This window comes from Trachypithecus francoisi, unplaced genomic scaffold (genome assembly GCF_009764315.1).
Source record: "Trachypithecus francoisi isolate TF-2019V2 unplaced genomic scaffold, Tfra_2.0 Contig01440, whole genome shotgun sequence".
Classification (NCBI taxonomy): Eukaryota; Metazoa; Chordata; class Mammalia; order Primates; family Cercopithecidae; genus Trachypithecus; species Trachypithecus francoisi.
The window spans coordinates 21,209,997-21,237,062 of record NW_022681431.1 but is presented as its reverse complement, the minus strand read 5'-3'; the positions used below and the strand labels follow the sequence as shown (position 1 = coordinate 21,237,062).

Here is a 27,066-nt window from a genome sequence, read left to right as displayed (position 1 = left end):
GTCTATGCTTCTCTGAGTTAGTAATGTCTTCTGTCTCCGGATATGTTGACTGCAATAGAAAGCACTTTAGGAGGTCGAGGTGGGAGGCATCACTTGAGCTCAGGAGGTTGACAGCAGCCTGGGGAACATAATGAGGATGCTGTCCCAATCAATCAATCAATCAATCAGTCAATCCAGTTTTAGTAACTAACCAGCAAACCAGAGTGTGATACATCTGTATGTGGCCTTTAATAACTAAGAATTAAGAGGTAGCAACAAACCCTCTACAAAGTTATGTAGCCTCATCATGAGAGTTTCATGTCAGAGTTCTGCAGAACATTCTGGGACTCCGAACTGGCTTTGCCAGGCCCTTAAGTCCATCTCAGCCCATTTCCCTGATTGAAGGGCGGTGCCTTAAACTGTTACCCCTCTTCTCTTTTCAGTGATAAGATCAGCTGTAGCATCAAGGAGTAGCGGCAATGGTGACATGAGCTGGGCAGACAGTGGTGACAGCGATAGTGGCAGTGACAATAACCTGGGAGTGCTGGCTAGGGAGTTCTTGCCTGGTTAGCTCACTCCCAACAGTGGAGCCTCAGAGACCCACGGACCCACACCCTGGACAATTCTCTTCCCAAAACCTCTTCTGTTCCCAACACCTAATTCTCACTTTTTCTTATTATTGAAAGAAACTGAATTTTGTTTTGTGCTTGAATATTGACGTTGTCAGAATGCTTTACTTTACTTTAAGCTTATTGTAGGGACTTCTAATAGGGAAGTAGTACTACTCATAGTTATCTGAAACACTGGAAGTTGTCTGAGTTTTGTGAAACAAATGATTTAACCCAAAGCAGGAAATGAGAAAAAACTCAGGTCACTGCAAGTTTAGTTACAGCTGAGGTGATTAACAATGGTTGTAATTTATGAACTATTGTTATTCATACAATAGTCATATTTGCCAATTGTTTCATGAGCTTTAACGTCTTTTGGCCATAGTTTTTCCTTCAGATGGGTAAAAGGCTGTGTACTAAAATCTTTTAGCAAAAAGAAAGTCTTTATCTCTGTTTAATTAAGTGTCAAGAACACAGTGGAGAGGATTTGTCATTTGTGATACAATTAGAATGTAGTCAAACAGTGTTACTGGAGACCTTCACCCCAACCTGATTATTCTTTGTAGTTACCTGGGTCTCAGTATTCTGTATATTTTGATTCTTAGCTCAGAGAAGGAATTTATAGCACAGTACCTGAATGGGGAATGTGTTTTTGGTTTCAAGTATTTTGATGGTTTCTTTCTTAAAAGGAGTCTCATCTGCTGATTTTATATTTTTCCTTCTTAAATACAAGGCTTGCATTTTTCTTTTACATTATCACCAGATGGATGAAGAGAAGGGAAAATAGAAGCCTAGGATGGTGGTAACAAGGGGATAGCACCAAGAAACATGGCATTTTTAGAAAAATCTAGGAGCAAGACAGCAAGAGAAAACTTGCAGCAGAACTTGGAATAATCAGTTGTGATCGGATGGAAGTTCCAAGCTTTTGAAATGGACCTCTGTATTAGTCATATTCTGATAGGAAAACAAATTATTCTAGGTATTTTAAACAGTGGAGATGTATTACAAGAATTGGTTACAAAGGGGCTGAAGGGCTGGTGGAGCAAAAGACAGGAAGAGAAGGTTATACAGAATGAATAACTGCAGGAAATCCCTGCTACGCTTGGACTGGAGAGGCACAGGAGAAGTAGCATTGCCCAGAGTGTGGGCCAGTGAGTCTCTGAGACTCTACTGTTGGGGGTGAGTTAACCGGGCAAGAATTGTCTAGCCAGCACTCCCAGGTTATTGTCACTGCTACTGTCACTATCACCACTCTCTGCTTAGCTCATGTCACCACTGCCACTACTCCTTGATGCTACAGCTGATCTTATCACAGTCAGGAGTGCTAATGCTTGCTCTGCTACATGAGCATTGGAAGAGGTTCCTTCTCTTTTCCTTCTGAGACAGGATAGTTCCCATGACCCCCTTGCGGGCCTTGCAACAGGGGTGGCTTGTTTACTTGGCCACCATGCTCAAACCCCTTGCAGGAAGGGGAGCACGCAGGTGAGCAGGTGCAGGAGCTGGGGCAAGTGGTTTTGGGCACCAGCAGGAACAAACCACGTACCAGCTGACAGCAGTGTCTAGGGATTGCCTGCGACCTCTGGAGCCCCAGAGAGCATGTGTTATAATCAGTGCTTTTTTAGCACTTGCCATCCATGGATGGCTAAGTGTTAAACAGCTCAGTGGAGAGTCAGTGTGACAGCCTCTTGCACCTACGCCTAGTTCCTTGTCCAGTGCCCAAGAAGAATGAGGTCACACAGACTTGAAGGATGGTAAATGTGGAGGTTTTATTGAGTGGTGGAAGTGGCTCTCAGTGGGATGGGGAGCTGGAAAGGGGATGGAGTGGGAAGATAATCTTCCCCTGGAGTTTGGCCATCCCTGGCCAGACTCCTCTCTGACTGTTCCCGGCCAAACTCCTCTCTGACCGTCCCTGGACAAACTCCTCTCTGACTATAATCTCTGATGTCCAGTTGTCTCATCTCCTTGATGTTCAGATGCTCCTTCTCATCTCTCCTTTTCTGCCACACCGCTCTGCTCCTCTGCCAGGGGAGCTTGGGGTTTTTCTGGGCACAGGATAGGGGGTGGGGCAGGTCAAAAGGCAACACTCGGGCGGGAAAGCGGAGATGTAAATTTCTCATTTAGGGCCAAGGGTTCAGGCTTGAGGGTAGAACCCTCGCCAGGGACCCTGTCCTCTTCTATCCGGTATTTCCCTGCCTCCTGTTTGTATCATTCCCACCTTCAGTCTTCCTACAGTGCTCCTACTCATAACACCTAATTGCAAATCAGTTGTCCAGGGAACCTGAGGAGTAAAGTTTGCAGGGTTTCAGCCCCATACAATAAGGAGCATAGCATAGAAGGTTGGACATGGAGCTGAGCAACTGAGAAGCCAATGACTCATGCAGCTTCCTCTTAGCAAAAAGTACTAAGCTGACTCTGTGCTCTTTATGAACCTGGGTTTGGCTGAGAGTACTGTAATCTTGGGCAAAAGACTGTTGTACAATAGGGCTAGTGTTTTAAATACCAAAGGCAGGTGTGTCAGGGGACATTGGTGTATCTAGAAGAAATTTTTCTCCACTGGAAAGGAGGTCTCTGCTTTAAATTCTGTGCTTTAGAGATGAGTTTATTTGAAGCATTGGCACATTGACCCATTATGCTGGAGATTTTTTTTTTTTTATTTTTAAGAACAAAACCTTTCGTGTATATCATGTTTTGTTTCTTATAGGAATTTGGCATTGGTATATTTGAAATCATTCCAGGAAAAATATGAATGTGAAAAACAACTTTATCTGCTGGCTTACAGTGTTAGTTCAGCATGTGAAAGATTAAGGGGTTACTCAGATCTGGGGCAGTGTTGCTAAGTGGCAGGTCCTTATGTGATCTGGAGTCAGTCTGGACATTGTGGGTAAAGAGGGGCAAGACTTGAAACAGGATATGAGTGAACTTCCACTCTCACTCCAAAGAAGAGGAAATGAGTGGTTCACTTGTGGGGGTCCTGAGTGGATGGACGGGAAGGCTTGAGGGATTAGGTGAGGGTCAGTTAGCAAGTAAGGGAGAGTCCTCTCTTTCCCCTTTTTTACCTCATTCCAGGTTCCAAGAAGAATCACAACCTTTGGCAGAAAATGATGGTAATTTATATTTTATTTTATTTGTATTTTTTCGAGACAAGATCTTGTTCTGTCACCCAGGCTGGAGTACAGTGGCATGATCATGGTGCACTGCAGCCTCAACCTCTTGGGCTCAAGTGATCCTCCTACCCAGCCTCCTGAATATCTGGGACTATAGGTGTGCACCATCACATCCAGCTAATTTTTTAAAAACATTTCTTGTGGACAGGGACTCACCGTGTTGCCCAGGTTGGCCTTGAACTCCTGGGCTCAAGCAGTCCTTCTGCCTCAGTCTCCCAAAAGGTCACAACAGTGTTATGGTAGAGATTATTTTTTAAAACAGATTACCTTTGGATGGCATTCTGCAGGAGCACTTGTCTTTTCCAAATTAAGGCAGGCTGGGCTTTACACATCATTTTAGTATGCTAAAGCTGGCTAACATTTCTGTGGGTGTAATTGCAAGTACTAAGAATGAGTTACTCATTCCATGGAATCAACATTGCAGCAGGACCCGTCATCCCTCATCCCTCCAGTCCTTTCCTATTTGCTGGTCTGATGTTCTTGTCCCCACCCGGGGTTTTCAGTATAGATGAGTGATTCACGCTTCGTTAGTAAAGTGAGGTTAATAATGTATGTTGCCTTCTGTTTTCACCAATTTATGTGGGAGTAATGAAAGAAGAGGCCATGCCCCTGCAGAAGGAGAGGGGCACATAAACACGTCCCGTAAAGTATGTCGCTCTCAGGCTCTTCTGCTATTTCAGATCCAGTCTCCATAGTCAGCAATCTGACACCCTTTGCCAGCATTCATTTTATTCCATTTGTATTCCAAGTTGCAGTTCCCTTTACAGTGCACATTAGTGCTAAAGATCTATTTAGCTGTTGTTTAAAGGAACGAATACATTTGTCAGAATTCAGTAAACACAAAATAACCCAGAGGAGTGAAAGTTTGAGTCTGAAGTTGTTAAATTTAAGAGCAGTAAGCATGATTAGAAAACTGGTGAGCCAGTTGCACATACATTGGTCACATTTTTATGGATATACCATAGGTTAATTGATTTTCATTTTTCTATAGACTCCAGTTCCAACTCTTATTATAGTAGGCATTGCGCTGGAGTTGGGGAGAGCTAAATAACTCAGTTTTTTTCTGAGCCACATCCAATACTTTTTAGAAATTGTTCAATATTGACACTTATATTCCAGGCCATGATATCCCCAGTGAAGTAGTTCAGGTTGGTCATGGTTCTTTTTTTGTTTCGTTTTGTTTTCAAGACAGAGTCTCGCTCTGTCGCCCAGGCTGGCATGCAGTGGTGCAATCTCGGGTCACTGCAACCTCTGCCTCCCAAGTTCAAGCAATTCTCCTTCCTCAGCCTCCTGAGCAGCTGGGATTACAGGCATGTGCCACCATACCCAGCTAATTTTTGAATTTTTAGTAGAAACAGGGTTTCACCATGTTGGCCAGGCCGGTCTTGAACTCCTGACCTCAGGTGATGCATCCTCCTCAGCCCCCCAAAGTGCTGGGATTACAGGTGTGAGCTACCATGCCTGGCCAGGTTGGTCATGGTTCTAATTTCAGTATTCTTCAGCACTTACCTTCTGAAGCTCTAGGCTTAGGAGAGAAGCTTGCAGGGCAAAATGACTTTTTTTGAGACAGAGTCTTGCTATGTTGCCCAGGCTGAAGTACAGTGGCATGATCTCAGCTCACTGTAACCTCTGCCTCCCTGGTTCATGCAATTCTTCTGCCTCAGCCTCCTGAGTAGATGGGATTACTACCACCATGTGCCACCATGCCTCGCTAAGTTTTGTATTTTTAGTAGAGATGGGATTTCACCCTGTTGGCCAGGCTGGTCTTGAACTCCTGACCTCAAGTAATCCGCCTGCCTCCGCCTCCCAAAGTGCTGGAATCACAGGTGTGAGCCATTGTGCCTTGCCAAAATGACCTATTTTTAATCTTCTCTGGAGAAGTTTAGTTTGAAAGAATCTGACAGTCTTACAGAAAACCTGTATTAGCATGATTGCACAGATGCACACGCATGTGTGGTTGTGTTTTGTGTGGATATATCTCAGGGAAGTTACCAGGAAATGCTTTTATAGATAGCAAACATGGGAAATATTTCTGGAACGCTAGGTCCCTTTAACTTTCCTGTCTATTAAGAAGCGTCTCCCACTATTAAAGGCAGCTGCACCTCTGCAGACTAAACATAATTCAGATGAATACAGGAGACCTTCTCAATTTTCATTTTTAAAATGACCTGTTACTTCTTCATGCATGTGTGTGAATAGATTCTGCAGGCATTTTTGGCCACTATAGATTGTATGCAAGAGGGATTTTCTCCTCTTCCTTCCCACATGGAGATTCTCATATCAGCAGAGCTATGAGTGAGCCTGTAAGCCTGCATCTCCTAGTTGTCATGAGTGACAGGTTTGGAGTCCTGTTCCTATTACCAGCACAGCCTGAGTGGACCTACATAGTGGCCACAAGAGTCTAGACACAACTGCCTTCAGCTCTTCCTCCTCTTTCTTGATGTAGACCAGCAGAGATGGGACTTGAGCCCTGTCCATTCTCTGAAGCACCTGAGGCAGGCTTTGTGTCTTTCTGCTTCCCAGCTCTGCATCTGGGATCTTTACTGAGGTGCACCCGTGCTGAGCCAGGTTAAGAATCTTCCATGTGCCACCTAGCAGGTAGCAGCAGTGACTGGTGTTTGGGTCACTCACTCAAAACCCCTGTGCCTGATCCCCCCAGTTAACTGTGGACCCACTTTTGCTTTAATCATATCCTCTTTAATCTCTCATCTCATACCTTGAATCCCTGCTTCTGATTCCTGTGGATCGGACTCTAGTACTTTCTCTCCCAGGTAATGGCCTTGATTCTCTGCAAGGCCTTAGGCGGCAACTTTGTGTTCTAACTCAATTTTATAGGTTCTGGTTCCTATCATTGGCCACTCGACCAGCTTAGACCCTTTTTGAGCAGCAACTGTTGTACTTCAATGCAGTCAGTTGCCTTTCTTCTCACATTCTCTTTCATATCCTCATGTTTCTCTATCTTAATGATTATTAACCTTTGCCAGCCATCCAACTCTGTATGCCATTAGATTTCAGGTATATGGTGAGTATTCTTTTTGAAGCCTAAGGTCAAATATAGCAAATGCCAATAAACAAAGACAAGCCCATTTTTACATGTTAGTACTTCATTGCCGATGATTGAGAATAAAAGCCTGTTATCAAAACAGAGGCACTTTCTTCAGCAATTTCTCTGTGCTTAGTATATATCCTGTGACGTAATCTTATCTGATCTTTGTTTAAAAGCCTTTCTTGATTAATTGATTTCTCATTGATGTAGTGTTGGCACCGAAGAGTTTATCTATTTGTGGGAGTGTACACTAGCATTAAATAATTAATTTTTATGAGCTCTGCCAGAAAATGTTGATAAAGTTTTGTTTTGGCGTAAATATATATTCGGTATTTTCTTTTCCGGTTGGTATTGGAAGATGGATTTTTTCCCCGTTTCCTTATATTTATTTTTTAAAAACTCAAGGGTCTACAAAATTATCTACATCAAGAATACTTCAGAAATTGTATATTACCTGTTGTGTTATTGTCTTAGTTCTTCTTTCTCAGTTATTGAAATAAGTTATCCCTGATTGGATCTCTACCCATGCAGTCAGGAAACAATCGCTTACCACATCCATCACTTCTGTCTGCACATCATCATGTTTCAGAGGTTTTTCAATTAATCCTGTGGATGCTAGGGTCACTCATAATTGTAATCCTGTTAGGCCTTCTTTATTTCTTGATGCGCTTGTTAATTCCTGTCCATCCTGCAGTAGTCTGTAACATAGTACTATTACCAGCTCTTTCGTCTTTAAAAGCCTCTTGTCTACCATTTTGACTAAGATTGATTAACTGCACTTTGCTGAAATCGATCATTTTGGATTAAAAAAAATATCCTCTATATTTCTTCTGGCTACTTTTGCACGGTTTCACTTTTTTTGTGTGTGTGATTAATCAACCTGCCGACCTAGTTGCTTTCCTTTTATGGCTTCCTTTCTCTTGCTCTTTTCTTTTTAAAGAACTATCTTTATCTCTTTATTTCTCTTGTTTTCTTGTAGGCAACACTTTCAGGAAGAAAAAGCCCATTGCAGGAGGCAGTAGAATAAATTATCCTTTAGAACCTGGCCAGACACGACTCCCGTTTCCTTTTTCATAAAATGAGAAATGATAGTCCCCCTCTTTGGTGATCCTCTACCTGAGTAGTTTCTGGGGTGAAAGCCTTGTGACTGACTGCCAGGCACTTTGCAGTGATACTGTAACATGCTTTGTGTGTGTGTATACACACACACACGCATTTTGAGACGGAGTCTTGCTCTGTCACCCAGGCTCAATCTTTGCCTCCCAGGTTGAAGTGATTCTCATGCCTCAGCCTCCCAGGTAGCTGAGATTACAGGCAATGTGTCACCACACCCAGCTAATTTTTGTATTTTTAGTATTCTTACCATGTTAGCCAGGCTGATCTCAAATTCCTGATCTCAAGGGATCCACCTGCCTTGGCCTCCCAAAGTGCTGGGATTACAGACATGAGCCACACCGCACCTGGCCACATGCTTCTTATTCATAGCCTCAGACTCCTCTGTATTCTAATCTTACCAGGTAGACCCAAACTTAGCAACATTCTTTTGGAAATACTAATTAATATCTCATTTTCTTCTCCTAGGTACTGACTTTAACATAGACAGCTTACCTCTGCCTCGGAAAGCCCATCATGACTGGGCTCTTTTTCACGAAGAGTCCCCAAAAAACAATTATAAGCTCTTTCATAAACCGGTGATCACCTTGTTCAACTACACTGCCACGTTCAGCAGGCATTCCCACTTGCCACTAACTACCCAATACTTGGAGAGCATTGAAGTCCTGAAGTCACTCCGATACCTAGTTCCTTTGCAGTCCAAAAACAAGCTTAGAAAAAGACTTGCTCCGCTGGTCTATGTACAGTCAGACTGTGACCCACCATCAGACAGGGACAGCTATGTTCGCGAGCTCATGGCTTACATCGAGGTTGATTCCTATGGTGAATGTATACGCAACAAAGACCTCCCTCAGCAGCTGAAAAATCCAGCCTCTATGGATGCTGATGGCTTTTATAGGATTATTGCACAGTATAAGTTTATCCTAGCTTTTGAGAATGCAGTTTGTGATGACTACATCACTGAGAAGTTCTGGAGGCCACTGAAACTGGGGGTAGTTCCTGTATATTACGGATCCCCCAGCATCACAGACTGGCTTCCAAGTAACAAAAGTGCTATTCTTGTATCAGAATTTTCTCACCCCAGGGAACTGGCAAGTTACATCAGACGACTGGATTCTGATGACAGATTGTATGAGGCCTATATAGAATGGAAGCTGAAGGGTGAGATCTCCAACCAGCGACTTCTGACGGCTCTCAGGGAACGGAAATGGGGAGTGCAAGATGTCAACCAGGACAATTACATCGATGCATTTGAGTGTATGGTGTGCACCAAGGTGTGGGATAATATCAGGCTTCAGGAAAAGGTAAGCAAATCAAAGGTGGGCATAGAGTCAGCAGGCTGGCCGTCTTGATGTTCTCCGCTCTCCTGCATTTCCTTCTGTTTTTGCTACCTCATCAGTGTTCTTCATTCCTATCAGAGAGGCCAGGCTCTGCAGGAAAGTTGAATATTCCATTACTACCTTTTGGGACTGTCGTGAAGTTTACAAGCCCTGGACAGGCCTTCATTCCTGAAAGCCTTCATTTTCCTTTATTGTTTTTTCTGGAGGACCCCATGCTGCAGGTGCTGGGCAGTGACACAGAAAGCTGCAGAGATGGGGAAGAAGTCCCAAACATAAAAAATTAAGAGTTCTTGCCAGGCATGGTGGCTCACACCTATAATTGGAGCACTTTGGGAGGTTGAGGTGGGTGGATCACTTGAGCCCAGGAGTTTGAGACCAGCCTGGGCAACGTGGCAAAACCCCATCTCTACTAAAAATACAAAAATTAGCCAGGCGTGGTGGCTGCACTTGTAATTCCAGCTACTCGAGAGGCTGAAGTGGGAGAATTGCTGGAATCCAGCACACAGAGGTTGCAGTGAGCCAAGATCATACCACTGTACTACAGCCTGGGTGACAGCACGAGACTCTGTCTCCAAAAAAAAAAAGTGCTGCTTATCCACACGGTCAATCCTTTAGCCTCTCCATCAGTGCCGTAGTGGAGGAGTATGACAATTTCTGCCAGACCTCTCACACTGACACTCCACAGCCTCTACTTTCAAACTCATTTTCATTTTGCTTGCTGCTCTAATATTTACTCTTTCTCTTTCTGGCACATGCATGCTTATTAATATAGAGAGAAACTACTCAAATAATGATGGGGATAATCCTTATAAAAACTTTCTTAAATTGTTATGAACTTCTTAGTAATGTCTTCAGATTTCTAGATTGTGCTTGGTGTTTGTTTGCTTACTTTATTTATTTATAATGGGAATGAAGCTACTTTATGTGTAACTGAATTTGTTCAAAGGAAATTTGTTGAAAGAAAAAGAAAGATTACTTTCAACTTCTCCTGAAATTTTTAGAGTGAGGTGGCCCACACATAGCACTTGCCTGTCACCCATCATTGCTGTGCCAGACTCTCATAGATATGTAAGGTTTTATCTAAATTTTTTTTTTTTTTTTTTTTTTTTTTGAGACCAAGTCTCACTCTGTTGCCCAGGCTGGAGTGCAGTGGCACGATCTCAGCTCACTGCAACCTCTACCTCCCAGGTTCAAGCAATTCTCGTGCTTCAGCCTCCCGAGGAGCTGGGACTACAGGCATGAGTCACCACACCTGACTAATTGTTGTATTTTTAGTAGAGACGAGGTTTCACCATGTTGGCCAGGCTGGTCTCGAACTCCTGACCTCAGGTGATCTGCCCATCTCAGCCTCCTAAAGTGCTGGAATTCCAGGTGTGAGCCACCATGCCTGGCCTTATCTAAATTTTCCAAAGGCCAACAACTTTTCTTAAATATTTACATGTTTACTTTGGTTATTATATAAATTTTAGGTCAAACATAAACCTAAACAGTATGTGAAATTATCTTTAGGTATTGTATATATACCATACAGGGCTTTCAAATACTAATTATGTATTTGGTAGACAAATTTAAAATATTTGAAATATATATTTTTAAGATTTTAAGAATTATGAAAATTTAAATTCTTTCTTGTTTTGTATAACTGTTCAACTCATAAAATCATGTATTTTATGCTGACTGTCTTGGTCTGCAACACGAACACTAAATATTACATCATTCTTCTCAGAGAATGCATCCTGATTTCTGATGGCTTCCTGTATGATCTAATTTATAGGGCCATAAGCAAAAATTAAATACACACACACACACACACACACACACACCCCTACCCATTCACACACCCACCCCTGTGAAAACATAAGAGAGTAGAAACCACATTAATTGTCCATGCTATACCAATTATTTATTCTCAAAATATATCAAGGTAGAAAACAGAATTTCTGAGGGTGATGATTTGCTTGGGCTAGGTTTCAAGATCATTTCAAGGCTTCAAGATTATATTCACAGAAAACTGAAATATGCAAACCCTAACTGCTTCTGTACCTCACAAAAACCCTATTGAGATAATTATTGGGAACTGGAAGAGAGGGTATGCTGGTATTGGTAAATAGCCCCTTTTTTTTTTTTTCGAGACAGAGTCTCACTCTGTCCCCCAGGCTGGAGTGCAGTGGCACAATCTCAGCTCACTGCAAGCTCCGCCTCCTGGGTTCACGCCATTCTTCTACCTCAGCCTCCCGAGTAGCTGGGACTACAGGCACCTGCCACCATGCCCGGATAATTTTTTGTATTTTTAGTAGAGACGGAGTTTCACTGTGTTAGCCAGGATGGTCTTGATTTCCTGACGTCATGATCCGCCCGCCTTGGCCTCCCAGAGTGCTGGGATTACAGGGGTGAGCCACCATGCCCGGCCGGTAAATAGCTTTAAAAAAGATGTAGGAGATCATTCCTGCGGTTCTAACAGAAACAGCTAACTGAATGTGGCATTTCAGAATGCCCAAAGGTGGTATGATTGAATGTCCTTCTCTTTGGACTCATTGAGGAAAATGAGAGTTAGGCTTTTCTCCAGTGTGCTCTGATTCCTCCCAGAGAGGTGGTCAGTGAAGATGATTAGGAGGCTCTGCTTGCATTTTAATGAAGTAGTTCCAATTCCAAAATGCTAATGTGCTCATTATTGAAAAGCAGAATAAAACATTCTATGAAAGTAAATGAAAAGGTATTAGACCACTTTTTTTTTGTTTGTTTTGTTTTCAGACAGAGCCTTGCTCTGTCACCCAGGCTGGAGTACAGTGGCATGATCTCAGCTCACTGCAACCTTTGCCTCCTAGGCTCAAGTGATTCTTGTGCCTCAGCCTCCCAAGCAGCTGGGATTACAGGCACTTGCCGTCACACCCGGCTAATTTTTGTATTTTTAGTAGAGACAGAATTTCTACTATGTTGACCAGGCTGGTCTCGAACTCATGACCTCAGGTGATCCACCCACCTCGGCCTCCCAAAGCTCTGGGATTACAGGCATGAGTCACAGCGCCCAGCCACCAGTTTTCATTTGCACGTATTTTATGGGATTTGTTCTATATGGCACAACATATTCTATATGAACACAACATGTTCTATATGGCACAATCCCAAAGTGCTGGGATTACAGGTGTGAGCCACCATACCTGGCCTGAAGAAGGTATTCTGTAACCCCTGAGTGATAGAGTAGGCAGACGTATGGGGGACAAGGAAGTTCCCTATGAGTGTATCTAAGGTAGGTGTCAATTTCAGTAAGGACTGATTGCTATTCCTTCTTGAGTAAAAGGATTTTAGCCTGTCACTGAGAGACTAGAGGCTACACGGTCTCCTCAAGGAATGGTGCCTTATCAGAAGCTTCAGCATTGATCATTGTTGCTGGTAGATCAGGTCTTCAACAGTGGCAGTGATGAATTCTGCCTTTGAGTGAGAGCCAAAGCTCTTCTGTTCATGCATAGCCTCCATCATTCCCATAATGTCCTGTTCATGGGTTAATGGAACCAGTATTGGGGTAACAAAGGGACAGGCCAGCTGAAATCCAATGATAACTCATAATACCTACCTGCTTGTCGTGAGCTTTCTCTCAGTGGGTGCTTATTGGTGTGCATCAATATCAGGTATTGATTGGAGCCATGCTGATCATGTATAGACACCAATTTCAGCAAGGCAGCTGCAGTCGGAACTACTGTCAGGTTAAGTTCCTGGTAGTCCCCTGACATCTGCCATGATTTATCTGTTTTTTTTTTTTTTTTCAGGGGTCAGAATGGTGAATTAAATGGTGGTAATGGGGATTATGATGGGGGAAAACTCCTTGGTCTTATGGGGCATTGATCTCTGCAGTTTTTCCAAGATGATGGTGTTGCTTCAGACTTACTATCCTGTCTGAGGGGGCAGTTGTTTTCTGAGACGGAGTGTCACTCTGTCGCCCAGGCTGGAGTGCAGTGGTATGATCTAGGCTCACTGCAACCTCTGCCTCTCGGATTCAAGCCAATCGCCTGCCTCAGCCTCCTGAGTAGCTAGGATTACAGGCATGCACAACCACACCCAGCTAATTTTTGTATATTTAGTAGAGACGAGGTTTCACCATATTGGCCAGGCTGGTCTCGCTGAGGGGGCAGTTTTAAAGATTTGACTTTTTTTTTTTTTTTAAACCATAATGTCTTTTACCCCACAGGTCAGGAAACTTATGTAAAGTTTCTCCTAGCTGCTAAGTATAACCGTCCCAGATACTTACTTGGGAACCAAAGAAATAAACACCAGGTGGATTCGCACACCCACTGAAGCAATTGAGCATAGGCAGAAACTCCATTTATCCACTGGCCATTATGTGCTCCCACTGTTATCAGGGAACTGTGATTTTAGAGCTTCAAGCCTCCAGTGACATTACCAACTCAGACCCTATATCCAACAGTCTTTAAAAATTGGAGTTTTCTGAACATTCTAACTCCCTGAGCTTTCTGACCATTTTCCTCAATTTTTGTTTAACTCTTTATTTGTAATTATTATAGGTGAATACTAGTTATATGTATTTATGGGGGTACATGTGATGATTTGATACAGGCATACAATGTGTAAGGACCAAATCAGAGTAACTGGGGTATCCATCACCTCAAACATTTATCACTTCTTTGTGTTAGGAACATTCCAGTTGCATTTGTTCAGGTTTTTTTTCTTTTTCTTTTTCTTTTTTTTTTGAGATGGAGTTTTGCTCTTGTTGCCCAGGCTGTAGTGCAATGGCACGATCTTGGCTCACTGCAAGCTCTGCCTCCTGAGTTCAAGCAGTTCTCCTGCCTCAGCCTCCAGAGTAGCTGGGATTACAGATGCGCGCCACCACTGCTGGCTAATTTTTGTCATTTTTTTTAGTAGAGACAGGGTTTCACCATGTTGGCCAGGCTGGTCTCGAACTCCTGACTTCAGGTGATCCACTTGCCTTGCCCCCCCCCAACAAAGTGCTGGGACACAACTGCACATGGCCTGGTTTTTTTTTTTTTTTTTTTTTGGAGACAGAGTCTTGCTCTGTTGCCCATGATCTCAGCTCACTGCAGCCTCCACCTCCCGGGTTCAAGCTGTTCCTCTGCCTCAGCTTCCCGAGTAGCTGGGATTACAGGCACGGGCCACCACACCCAGCTAATTTTTGTGTTTTTTAGTTGAGACGGGGGTTTCAACATGTTGGCCAGGCTGGTCTTGAACTCCTGACTTCAAGTGATCCTCCCACCTCAGCTTCCCAAAGTGCTGAGATTACAGGTAGGAGCTACTGCGCCTGGCCACTTACCCAGTTCTTGACAGTACACCTTAGCCTTTGCTGTTTCTCTTAGTATATAAGCTATTTCTTCTCAGAGTAGGGCCTCTTTCTCACTTAGGTGATGAGTGCTGGTGATAAAGCAGGTGATATTAATTTTAATGGGGCTTGACCACCAGCGATGGGGCTTTTATTGCCATCAGGTGAATAATGCTCTTTAGCCCCACTCTTGGTACCAACGATCTTAACCTGGCTTCCACAGAAAACAAAAAGGGAAGCAGAGGCATCTGTGCCGTGATTCTGTTAGGGAGTGCAGTCCTAGAGGGTTGGAGGGAGGAGCAGGGGAGTGAGCCATGGAAGGAGGGAGAGCAATGCGAGGATGTTACTCAGCTGAGTGTTAAGTGGGAGTGATTGTTTCATCCTCAGGACCCTGCCCCTGAGATGCACATACTGCACTTGGGATCATTCCTTCCAGGTAAGGAAGGGGAAAAAATTGATCCATGGGCCCCGCTTTCTCCGTGGTCCAAAATTTGCCCCACTGGTCCTAACTCGCTCCACCTTTTGGGTTGCACGTGTGTGATATGGGTGCTGAGAAGAGTTCCACAGTGACTCCAACAGTTAAATTCTAGGGCAGGAAGTCACATGGAAGGAGGTGAGGTGTGCTGTTGGCCAGAGTCCTGCGCAGGTGAAGCAAGGGATAGATGAAGTTGAGAAGTTCAGGAATGCGCTAGACGGTGGTACTCTTACCTTCGTTCATGCCTGCTCTCCCCTAGTCTAATGATCTACTGTTAAGTTTCTTTGGATGATACTCAACTGCTGCTGGGGTAGGAGAACATCAGTTTCTTGCTTGTGCACAGTGATGATTTGGGTCTTCAGTTGCCTCCTACAAAACGGGCAGCCACTTCCCTTTCAGCCCCTTCTTTACCTCCATTTCCAGAGGTTCTGTGTGCCACCAAATTCTGCAGCATCTTGTGCATGCTGCAGTGAACGTTGAGTTGCTTTTCTGCTTTCCCGCTGCTTCTTAGAACTCAGCTTTCTCACATCAACTAAGTCATTTGCCACCCATCTGTTAACTTTGCAACTTCCAAAATTTTTTGTTTTCTTTATCATTTCGTTTTTCTTCAGGAATCTATGCCATAATAAAAAAACATTTTACTGTCATTTTATGGGATTTCAGGAGGGAATTAAATTAAAAGTGTGTGTCTAGTCAATCATTTTTATTTGGAAGTCTCCAATTGATTGATTGATTGAGACAGGGTCTCTATCACCCAGGCTGGAGTTCAGTAGTGTGATCTCAGCTCACTGTAACCTCCAACTCCCAGGCTTGAGTGGTCCTCCCACCTCAGCCTCCCAAGTAGCTGGGACTTTAGGCGCATGCCACCATGCCTAGCAAATTTTTGTGTTTTTTGTAGAGATGGAGTTTTGCCATGTTGCCTAGGCTGGTCTCAAAGTCCTTAGCTCAAGCAATGCGCCCAATCAGCCTCCCAAAGTGCTGGGATTGCATGTGTTAGCCACTGTGCACAGACTATTTTATTTATTAAACAAAGTAGTTGAAAAAAATTGTATTGAAGGTGCACTCTGATTCGGGCATTATTGTGCTAGATAATGGTAAGCAAGAAAAGACATGGTCCCTTGTCGTAGGGCTTACAATTTAGATAGACATTACTAAAGAAAGGAACAAGCTTTGTGCACTGTGAAGGAAAAATTCTCTAACGTGGGCGATCTGGATACTTTTGGTAAATATTCTACAAGAGTCTTCCAAAAGGCCATCTTAATCACTGGCAGCCAGCTGTTAGTACTACCGCCACAGTATCAGAATACAGCTGTTACAGTGATTCCATTAACTACCATGCTAAGATGATGAACGCGTAACAAACGCTGCATTTAAGTGCACTCTCTTCATTTTAAAGCTTTCTAGCATAAGACATCCTTTGGTACTAAATCACCACCAGAAGTAATAACCCTACGTCATCAAATGGGCACTTACCAGGAGAGCATGAACTACTTTACATGTCCTCTCTTTGAACAAACTTTTATCTACTATCTATGAAGGATAAGACCTTACACTTCCTGTATCACCTTTCTTTGAACAAACTTTTATCTACTATCTACGAAGGGTAAGATCTTATACTTTCTGTATCACGATGTCAGTTGTTCAAAGATAGATGTACCTTTGGTCAAAATTTTTCTTCCTACAGATTAAACGTGATGTTTTAAATAGTTTGGATTTCTTTTTAAGTTAGAATGATAAACTATAAAAATGGGGGAAGGCTTCTAGGAAAAAAAGATTTAGTATGAAAGGACTAAAAGACAAGATAATTTGGTGATTTCCTGTCTGTATTTAAACTGAACAAAACAGACAATCTGTCTTAAAGTTAATAGAATTTACTTTTTAACTGGAGTTGCCTGTAGTAATTTTCCATTGCTTTATATATTTTATATATACATATAAAAATTTGATTGATTGAGACAGGGTCTTGCTCTGTTGCCCAGGCTGAAGTGCAGTTGTGTGGTCGTGGTTCACTATAGCTTCGACTTCCTGGGCTCAAGTGATCCTTACATCTCATCCTCCTGAGTAGTTGGGATTACAGGTGCATGTCATCTTGCCTGGTTAATTTTTTAAAGTTTTTCTGTAAAGTTGGAGTCTCACTATGTTGTCCATGCTGGTCTCAAACTCCTGGAGTCAAGCCATCCTCCTGCTTTGGCCCTCCAAAGTGCTGGGATTACAGGTGTGAGCCACAGTGCCTGGCCTCTTTTTTTTTTGAGACAGGGTCTCATTCTATCACTCAGGCTGGAGTGCAGTGGTGCAATCATAGCTCACCGCAGTCTTGAACTGCTGGACTCAAGCAGTCCTCCTGCCTCAGCCTCCTGAGTAGCCGGGACTACAGCATGCGCCACCATGCCTAATTTTGTAACTTTCATTTTTGTAGAGACAGGGTCTTGCTATGTTGCCCAGGCTGGTTTTGAACTTCTGACCTCAAGCAATCCTCCCACCTTGGCCTCCCAAAGTGCTGGGATTATAGGCATGAGCCACTGTACATGATCATTTTTTGTATTTTAAGTTGAAGATGAGAAGGAACAATTCCAAATGGGAGATTATTACTTATCTCATGTTTTCTACATATAAACTATCCATTTTCTTATTTATCTTCTCTTACCTTCTTGAAGTGGTGGTCTTAGAATCATGCAATGTCAGAATTGAAACTAGCTTAGGGATCACCTAATTCACCATCTCTTTAGCTGCAGAAACCTAGCATTTCCATTTGACTCCTGTTTTATATTACATCTCCCTGCTGAAATTCCCCTTAGGTTCATGCATATCATGCATATTGTCTCCCTTTTCTACTATATAGATATATATAATATATATTTTTAATTATACTTTATGTTCTAGGGTAGATGTGCACAACGTGCAGGTTTGTTATATATGTATACATGTGCCATGTTGGTGTGCAGTACCCATTAACTCATCATTTACATTAGATATATCTCCTAATGCTATCCCTCCCCCTTACCCCCACCCCACAACAGGCCCTGGTGTGTGATGTTCCCTTTCCCGTGTCCAAGTGATCTCATTGTTCAGTTCTCACCTATGAGTGAGAACATGCGGTGTTTGATTTTCTGTTCTTGCTATAGTTTGCTGAGAATGATTGTTTCCAGCTGCATCCATGTGCCTACAAAGGTCACGAACTCATCCTTTTTATGGCTGCATAGTATTCCATGGTGTATATGTGCCACATTTTCTTCATCCAGTCTGTCATTGATGGACATTTGGGTTGGTTCCAAGTCTTTGCTATTGTGAATAGTGCTACAGTAAACATACGTGTGCATGTGTCTTTATAGCAGCATGATTTATGATCCTTGGGGTATATACCCAGTAATGGGATGGCTGGGTCAAATGGTATTTCTAGTTCTAGATCCTTGAGGAATCGCCACACTGTTTTCCACAATGGTTGAACTAATTTACACTCCCACCAACAGCATAAAAGTGTTCCTATTTCTCCACATCCTCTCCAGCACCTGTTGTTTCCTGACTTTTTAATGATTGCCATTCTAACTGGTGTGAGATGGTATCTCATTGTGGTTTTGATTTGCATTTCTCTGATGGCTAGTGATGATGAGCATTTTTTCATTTGTATATTGGCTGCATAAATGTTTTCTTTTGAGAAGTGTCTGTTCATATCCTTTGCCCACTTGTTGTTGGGGTTGTTTTTTTCTAGTAAATTTGTTTGAGTTCTTTGTAGGTTCTGGATATTAGCCCTTTGTCAGATGAGTAGATTGCAAAAATTTTCTCCCATTCTGTAGGTTGCCTGTTCACTCTGATGGTAGTTTCTTTTGCTGTGCAGAAGCTCTTTAGTTTAATTAGATCCCATTTGTCAATGTTGGCTTTTGTTGCCATTGCTGTTGGTGTTTTAGACATGAAGTCCTTGCCTATGCCTATGTCCTGAATGGTATTGCCTAGGTTTTCTTCTAGGGTTTTTATGGTTTTAGTTCTAGCATTTAAGTCTCTAATCCATCTTGAATTGATTTTTGTATAAGGAGTAAGGAAGGGATCCAGTTTCAACTTTCTACTTATGGCTAGCCAGTTTTCCCAGCACCATTTATTAAATAGGGAATCCTTTCCCCATTTCTTGTTTTTGTCAGGTTTGTCAAAGATCAGATAGTTGTAGATGTGTGGTGTTATTTCTGAGGGCTCTGTTCTGTTCCATTGGTCTATATCTGTGTTTTGGTACCAGTATCATGCTGTTTTGGTTACTGTAGCCTTGTAGTATAGTCTGAAATCGGGTCGTGTGATGCCTCCAGCTATGTTCTTTTGACTTAGGATTGTCTTGGTAATGTGGGCTCTTTTTTGGTTCCACATAAACTTGAAAGTAGTTTTTTCCAATTCTGTGAAGAAAGTCATTGGTAGCTTAATGGGGATGGCATTGAATCTATACATTACCTTGGGCAGTATGGCCATTTTCACGATACTGATTCTTCCTATCCATGGGCATGGAATGTTCTTCCATTTGTTTGTGTCCTCTTTTATTTCATTGAGCAGTGGTTTGTAGTTCTTGAAGAGGTCCTTCACATCCCTTGTAAGTTGGATTCCTAGATATTTTATCCTCTTTGAAGCAATTGTGAATGGGAATTGATTGATGATTTGGCTCTGTTTGTCTGTTATTGGTGTATAAGAATGCTTGTGATTTTTGTGTATTGATTTTGTATCCTGAGACTTTGCTGAAGTTGCTTATCAGCTTGAGGATATTTTGGGCTGAGACAATGGGGTTTTCTAAATAGACAATCATGTCATCTGCAAACAGGGACAATTTGACTTCTTCTTTTCCTAATTGAATACCCTTTATTTCTTTCTCTTGCCTGATTGCCCTGGCCAGAACTTCCAACACTATGTTGAATAGGAGTGGTGAGAGAGGGCATCCCTGTCTTATGCCAGTTTTTAAGGGGAATGCTTCCAGTTTTTGCCCATTCAGTATGATATTGGCTATGGTTTTGTCATAAATAGCTCTTATTATTTTGAGATATGTTCCATCAATACCGAATTTATTGAGAGTTTTTAGCATGAAGGGCTGTTGAATTTTGTCAAAGGCCTTTTCTGCATCTATTGAGATAATCATGTGGTTCTTGTCTTTGGTTCTGTTTATATGCTGGATCACGTTAATTGGTTTGTGTATGTTGAACCAGCCTTGCATCCCAGGGATGAAGCCCACTTGATCATGGTGGATAAGCTTTTTGATGTGCTGCTGGATTTGGTTTGCCAGTATTTTATTGAGGATTTTTGCATCGATGTTCATCAGGGATATTGGTCTAAATTCTTTTTTTTTGTTGTTGTGTCTCTGCCAGGCTTTGGCATCAGGATGATGTTGGCCTCATAAAATGAGTTAGGGAGGATTCCTTCTTTTTCTATTGATTGAAATAGTTTCAGAAGGAATAGTACCAGCTCCTACTTCTACCTCTGGTAGAATTCAGCTGTGAATCCGTCTGGTCCTGGACTTTTTTTGGTTGGTAGGCTATTAATTATTGCCTCAATTTCAGAGCCTGCTATTGGTCTATTCAGGGATTCAACTTCTTCCTGATTTAGTCTTGGGAGAGTGTATGTGTCCAGGAATTTATCCGTTTCTTCTAGGTTTTCTAGTTTATTTGTGTAGAGGTGTTTATAGTATTCTCTGATGGTTGTTTGTATTTCTGTGGGATCAGTGGTGATATCCCCTTTATCATTTTTTATTGCATCTATTTGATTCTTTTCTCTTTTCTTCTTTATTAGTCTTGCTAGTGGTCTATCAATTTTGTTGATCTTTTCAAAAAGCCAGCTCCTGGATTCGTTGATTTTTTTTTTGAGGGTTTTTTTTTTTTTTTTTTTTTTTTTTTTTGAGACGGAGTCTCGCTCTGTCGCCCAAGCTGGAGTGCAGTGGCCAGATCTCAGCTCACTGCAAGCTCCGCCTCCCGGGTTCACGCCATTCTCGTGCCTCAGCCTCCCGAGTAGCTGGGACTACAGGCGCCCGCCACCTCGCCCGGCTAGTTTTTTGTACTTTTTAGTAGAGACGGGGTTTCACTGTGTTAGCCAGGATGGTCTCGATCTCCTGACCTCGTGATCCGCCCGTCTCGGCCTCCCAAAGTGCTGGGATTACAGGCTTGAGCCACCGCGCCCGGCCGGTTTTTTATGTCTCTATCTCCTTCAGTTCTGCTCTGATCTTAGTTATTTCTTGCCTTCTGCTAGCTTTTGAATGTGTTTGCTCTTGCTTCTCTAGTTCTTTTAATTGTGATGTTAGGGTGTCGATTTTAGATCTTTCCTGCTCTCTTGTGGGCATTTAGTGCTATAAATTTCCCTCTACACACTGCTTTAAATGTGTCCCAGAGATTCTGTTATGTTGTGTCTTTGTTCTCATTGATTTCAAAGAACATCTTTATTTCTGCTTTCATTTCGTTATGTACCCAGTAGTCATTCAGGAGCAGGTTGTTCAGTTTCCATGTAGTTGAACAGTTTTGATTGAGTTTCTTAGTCCTGAGTTCTAGTTTGATTGCACTGTGGTCTGAGAGACAGTTTGTTATAATTTCTGTTCTTTCACATTTGCTGAGGAGTGCTTTACTTCCAACTATGTGGTCAATTTTGGAATGAATGCAATGTGGTGCTGAGAAGAATGTATATTCTGTTGATTTGGGGTAGAGAGTTCTGTAGATGTCTATTAGGTCTGCTTGGTGCAGAGCTGAGTTCAAGTTCTGGATATTCTTGTTAACCTTCTGTTTCATTGATCTGTCTCATTTGAGAGTGAGGTGTTAAACTCTACCATTATTATTGTGTGGGAGTCTAAGTCTCTTTGTAAGTCTCTAAGGACTTGCTTTATGAATCTGGGTGCTCCTCGATTGGGTGCATATATATTTAGGATAGTTAGCTCTTCTTATTGAATTGATCCCTTTACTGTTATGTAATGGCCTTCTTTGTCTCTTTTGATCTCTGTTGGTTTAAAGTCTGTTTTATCAGAGACTAGGATTGCAACCCCTGCCTTTTTTTGTTTTCTATTTGCTTGGTAGATCTTCCTCCATCCCTTTATTTTGAGCCTATGTGTGTCTCTGCATGTGAGATGGGTCTCCTGAATACAGCAAACTGATGGGTCTTGACTCTTTATCCAATTTGCCAGTCTGTGTCTTTTAATTGGACCCTTTAGCCCATTTACATTTAAGGTTAATATTATTATGTGTGAATTCGATCCTTTCATTATGATGTTAGCTGATTATTTTGCTTGTTAGTTGATGCAGTTTCTTCCTAGCATCAATGGTCTTTATATTTTGGCATCTTTTTGCAATGGCTGGTACTGGTTGTTCCTTTCCATTTTAGTGCTTCCCTCAGGAGCTCTTGTAGGGCAGACCTGGGCCTGGTGGTGACAAAATCTCTCAGCATTTGCTTATCTGTAAAGAATTTTATTTCTCCTTCACTTACAAACATAGTTTGGCTGGATATGAAATTCTGGGTTGAAAATTCTTTTCTTTAAGAATCCCAGTCTCTTCTGGCTTGTTGGGTTTCTGCCAAGAGATCTGCTGTTAGTCTGATGGGCTTCCCTTTGTGGGTAACCCGACCTTTCTCTCTGGCTGCCCTTAACATTTTTTCCTTCATTTCAACTTTGGTGAATCTGACAATTATGTATCTTGGAGTTGCTCTTCTCGAGGAGTGTCTTTGTGGCGTTCTCTGTATTTCCTGCATTTGAATGTTGGCCTGCCTTACTAGATTGGGGAAGTTCTCCTGGATAATATCCTGCAGAGTGTTTTTGCAACTTGATTCCATTCTCCCTGTCACTTTCAGGTACACCAATCAGACATAGATATGGTCTTTTCACATAATCCCACATTTCTTGGAGGCTTTGTTCATTTCTTTTCACTCTTTTTTCTCTTCTCTTCTTGCTTCATTTCATTCATTTGATCTTCAATCACTGATACTCTTTCTTCCAGTTGATCGAGTCAGCTACTGAAGCTTGTGCATTTGTCTTGTAGTTCTCATGTCATGGTTTTCATGTCTATCATTTTGTTTATAGACTTCTCTGCATTGGTTATTCTAGTTATCCATTCGTCAAATCTTTTTTCAAGGTTTTTAGTTTCTTTGCGCTAGGTTTGTGGTTCCTCCTTTAGCTCTGAGAAGTTTCATCGACTGAAGTCTTCTTCTCTGAACTCTTTAAAGTCATTCTCCATCCAGGTTTGTTCCGTTGCTGGCGAGGAGCTGTGTTCCTTTGGAGGGGGAGAGGCGCTCTGATTTTTTGAATTTTTAGCTTTTCTGCATTGCTTTTTCCTCATCTTTGTGGTTTTATCTACCTTTGGTCTTTGATGATGGTGACGTACAGATAGGGTTTTGGTGTGGATGTCCTTTCTGTTTGTTAGTTTTCCTTCTAACAGTCAGGACCCTCAGCTGCAGGTCTGTTGGAGTTTGCTTGAGGTCCACTCCAGTTAGGCTACTCCCAGTTAGGCTCTCCCAGTTGGGCTACTCGAGGGTCAGGGACCCACTTGAGCAGTCAGTCTGTCTGTTCTCAGATCTCAACCTCTGTGCTGGGAGAATCACTACTCTCTTCAAAGCTGTCAGACAGGGACATTTATATCTGCAGAGGTTTCTGCTGCTTTTGTTTAGCTATGCCCTGTCCCCAGGGGTGGAGTCTACAGAGGCACGCAGTCCTCCTTGAGCTGAGGAGGCCTCCTTGAGCTGAGTGGCTTCCCGGTCGTTTTGTTTACCTACTTAAGCCTCAGCAATGGTGGGTGCCCCTACCCCAGCCTTCCTGCTGCCTTGCAGTTACATCTCAGACTGCTGTGCTAGCAATGAGGGAGGCTCCGTGGGTGTGGGACCCTTGGAGCCAGGCACAGGATATAATCTCCTGGTGTGCTGTTTGCTAAGACCCTTAGCACAGTATTAGGTGGGAGTGACCTGATTTTCCAGGTGTTGTGTGTCACGGTTTCTCTTGGCTAGGAAAAGAAATTCCCTTCCCCCTTGCGCTTCCCGGGTGAGGTGATGCCTCGCCCTGCTTCAGCTCTTGCTTGTTGGGCTGCACACACTGTCCTGCACCGACTGTCCAACACACCCCAGTGAGATGAACCCAGTACCTCAGTTGGAAATGCAGAAATCACCCCTCTTCTGTGTCGCTCATGCTGGGAGCTGGAGGCGGAGCTGTTCCTATTCAGCCGTCTTGGCATCCCCCTCAATTTTTTTTTTAGACAGAGTCTCACTCTGTTGCCCAGGCTGGAATGCAGTGGTATGATCTCGGCTCACTGCAACCTCTGCCTCCTGGATTCAAGCAATTATCCTGTCTCAGCATCCTGACTAGCCGGGACTATAGGTGCATGCCACCACACCTGGCTAATTTTTGTATTTTTAGTAGAGACGGGGTTTCGCCATGTTGGCCGTGCTGGTATAGAACTCCTGACCTCGTGATCCACCTGCCTTGGCTTCCCAAAGTGCTGGGATTACAGATGTGAGCCACTGTGCCCAGCCTTCTACTATATTCTTTAACATATTAATGGTAGTTTAAAGTTCCTCCCTGATAGTTCCAACATCTGAGTCATTTATGAGTCTGGTTCTGTTGATGGCTTTATCTCTTGACAGTGTTTTTTTTTCCCCCTCTTTTTATGTGTTTCATGATTTTTTTTTTTTTTTTTGATTCCTGGACATTGTGTACAAAAGCATAGAGACTGAGATCAATGTTTATGTGTGGCAATGGACATGCCTCTTTTCTGTCAAGGCTGTTAATGTGTGTGGGTAGGGGAGGAGGGATGTATATCACTCCATTTTCCCACTGCTTATAAAGAACCAACCAAGACTGGGTAATTTATAAGGAAAGAGGTTTAATTGACTCACAGTTCTGCATGGCGAGGGAGGCCTTCGGAAACTTAGAATCATGGCGGAAAGCAAAGTGAGGAAGCAAATACATCTTACCATGGCAAAGCAGGAGGGGCGGTGGGGAGAGAGGGAGAGAGAGAGGAAATGCCACACATTTAAACCATCAGATCTCGTGAGAACTCACTATCATGACAACAGCATGGGGGAGATCACCCCCATGATCCGATCGCCTCCCACTAGTTCCCTCCCTTGACACATGGGGATTACAATTCAAGATGACATTTGGGTGGGGACACAAAACCAAACCATATTAGGGAGGTAGAGTCAGTTTAGTAAAGAGTTGAGCTAGATTTGGATTTTGTGTTGCTATTGTTACCTTTTGTGCTCCCCAGGTTTCAAGTGTTTCCAGTAATAATAATTATCCAGTAGCTAAGCACTGCTATTGCCTATGTTTAAAGTGGGGCCTGGGGTGTTAAAGAGTTTTTCTCAGTATTTCTCCTCCACCCTCAGCTTTTAGCAATTCCTGCATTGCTATGCCACAGATGAGGTCTATTTCAATATTCTTGCTTCTCCCCACCAGCAAACTCCTGTTACTCATTCCTTAGCAGTAGGCTTATGTTGGGAGTAGGGCAGTTTCTTTGCTATCTTCACAGCCTCAGGCTTAGGCAGGTTCTGGATTCCTGGGTCTCAGGGGTGAAGCTTTTCCGGTGTCCTTGCCTCTTCTTCCCTTGGCAGCCAAGCTCTGCCTTGTATCTGCGGTTAGTTTGGAGGGAGAGTTTATGCCCCTGTCCAGTGGTGTAACTTCTGGTATCATGATAGGATCCTAGGCCCAAAATGGTTTCCATCCTGCCCCCAACCATGAGAAAGAGGAGTTTTACTTCTCCCTCTCCCCCAGAAGTAATAGATTTTTCCCTTGGCTCTGGGAGCAGAAGGGTGTGCTACCGCTCCCGCAGTGGCTTAAGGCTTTTACATTTATGAGGAAAAGGTCTGGGGAGGGTGGAGGGGCTTCCTGAATGTCCCCTAGCAGAGAAAGATCATCCACCGTGCCGTGCCAAGGAGGGGGATCCTTTCCAATCCTGTGCTGCCGCCAGTCTTCCTTCTGAGCATTTGATGGAGACCCATAGAAAAGAACTTTTGATGAGTTTGAACTCTCATTTTTGTGTCTGGGCATCCCAGCTATTCCAGCTGATATGGTTATTCCACTGCTAAGAATTTATTAAAATTTTAACTGATTTCTTATGACCTGTTTTTATGGTGATCACCTCTTCTCCTGTGTTCTGCCAAAGGTGAAACAGATTATCATCTTTCCTCAAAAGGGCCTTGTCACCCTCTGGAATTCAGTTCCCTGATGGGCTCAAGAAGTTATGCATTTGAAGATTATCTGTATTTTTCTCATTGCTAGGAACCATGTTCTCTTTGGAAACAAAATCTTTTAAAAATCATACTTTAGAAACAGCTGGTTTTTCTGCCCGAGACCTCAGCTGGAAAGGGATGCTGAAACTAAAGTTACTTCTAAAACTGTCATAACTACTTCATCAGACACACTTCCTTCGGGTCATACTGTGAAATATTTCTGGCAGAATATTAGAGTGAAAAGAGTTCATTTCATAAGATTCTTTTCTCTGTGATGTCACCTTGAGTTGGAACTTTATCCTACACTTAATGGGCTCCTCTCCTGAGTGGGAAGGCAAGGAAATAGGGTATTATTACTGACTTTCTCATATAAACAGTTATGCAAGGTCAGGGTTGGGAAGACCATGAAAGGTTATGTGATCCGTACAATTACCAGCTGACTGGTGACTTGAGTGTCATGAACAAGGCGTCCATTAATTTGTGCTGGGGCATTTTCAGTGTTGGTGATTTCATTCTTTTTAAAGGTAGCTTATTTTATCTTTTGTTTGTCTTGACAGTTATATGGTTCTTTCTATTGAACTGAAACTTCCCCTTTTATAGTGAATTCGTTTTTTTTTTTTTGAGACGGAGTCTTGCACTGTTGCCCAGGCTGGAGTGCAATGGCATGATCTCAGCTCACTGCAACCTTTGCCTTCCAGGTTCAAGTGATTCTCCTGCCTCAGCCTCCTGAATAACTGGGATTACAGGCATATGCCACCACACCCAGCTAATTTTTTATATTTTTAGTAGAGATGGGGTTTCACTATGTTGGCCAGGCTGGTCTCAAACTCCTGACCTCGTGATCCACCTGCCTCGGCCTCCCAAATTGCTGAGGTTACAGGTGTGAGCCACTGTGCCTGGCCTTTATAA

General features: G+C 42.9%; 1 protein-coding gene across 4 annotated transcripts in view; it reads left to right on the top strand.

The window, feature by feature from the left end:
- Positions 1–27,066, top strand: part of FUT10 (fucosyltransferase 10) — a 121,015-nt gene that overhangs the window by 82,932 nt on the left and 11,017 nt on the right. For all 4 annotated transcript variants that reach the window (XM_033230677.1, XM_033230662.1, XM_033230671.1 and 1 more), the window contains one exon: positions 8,379–9,214. In XM_033230677.1, the coding sequence (XP_033086568.1) occupies positions 8,379–9,214 (836 nt within the window). The remainder of the gene's footprint in view (positions 1–8,378; positions 9,215–27,066) is intronic.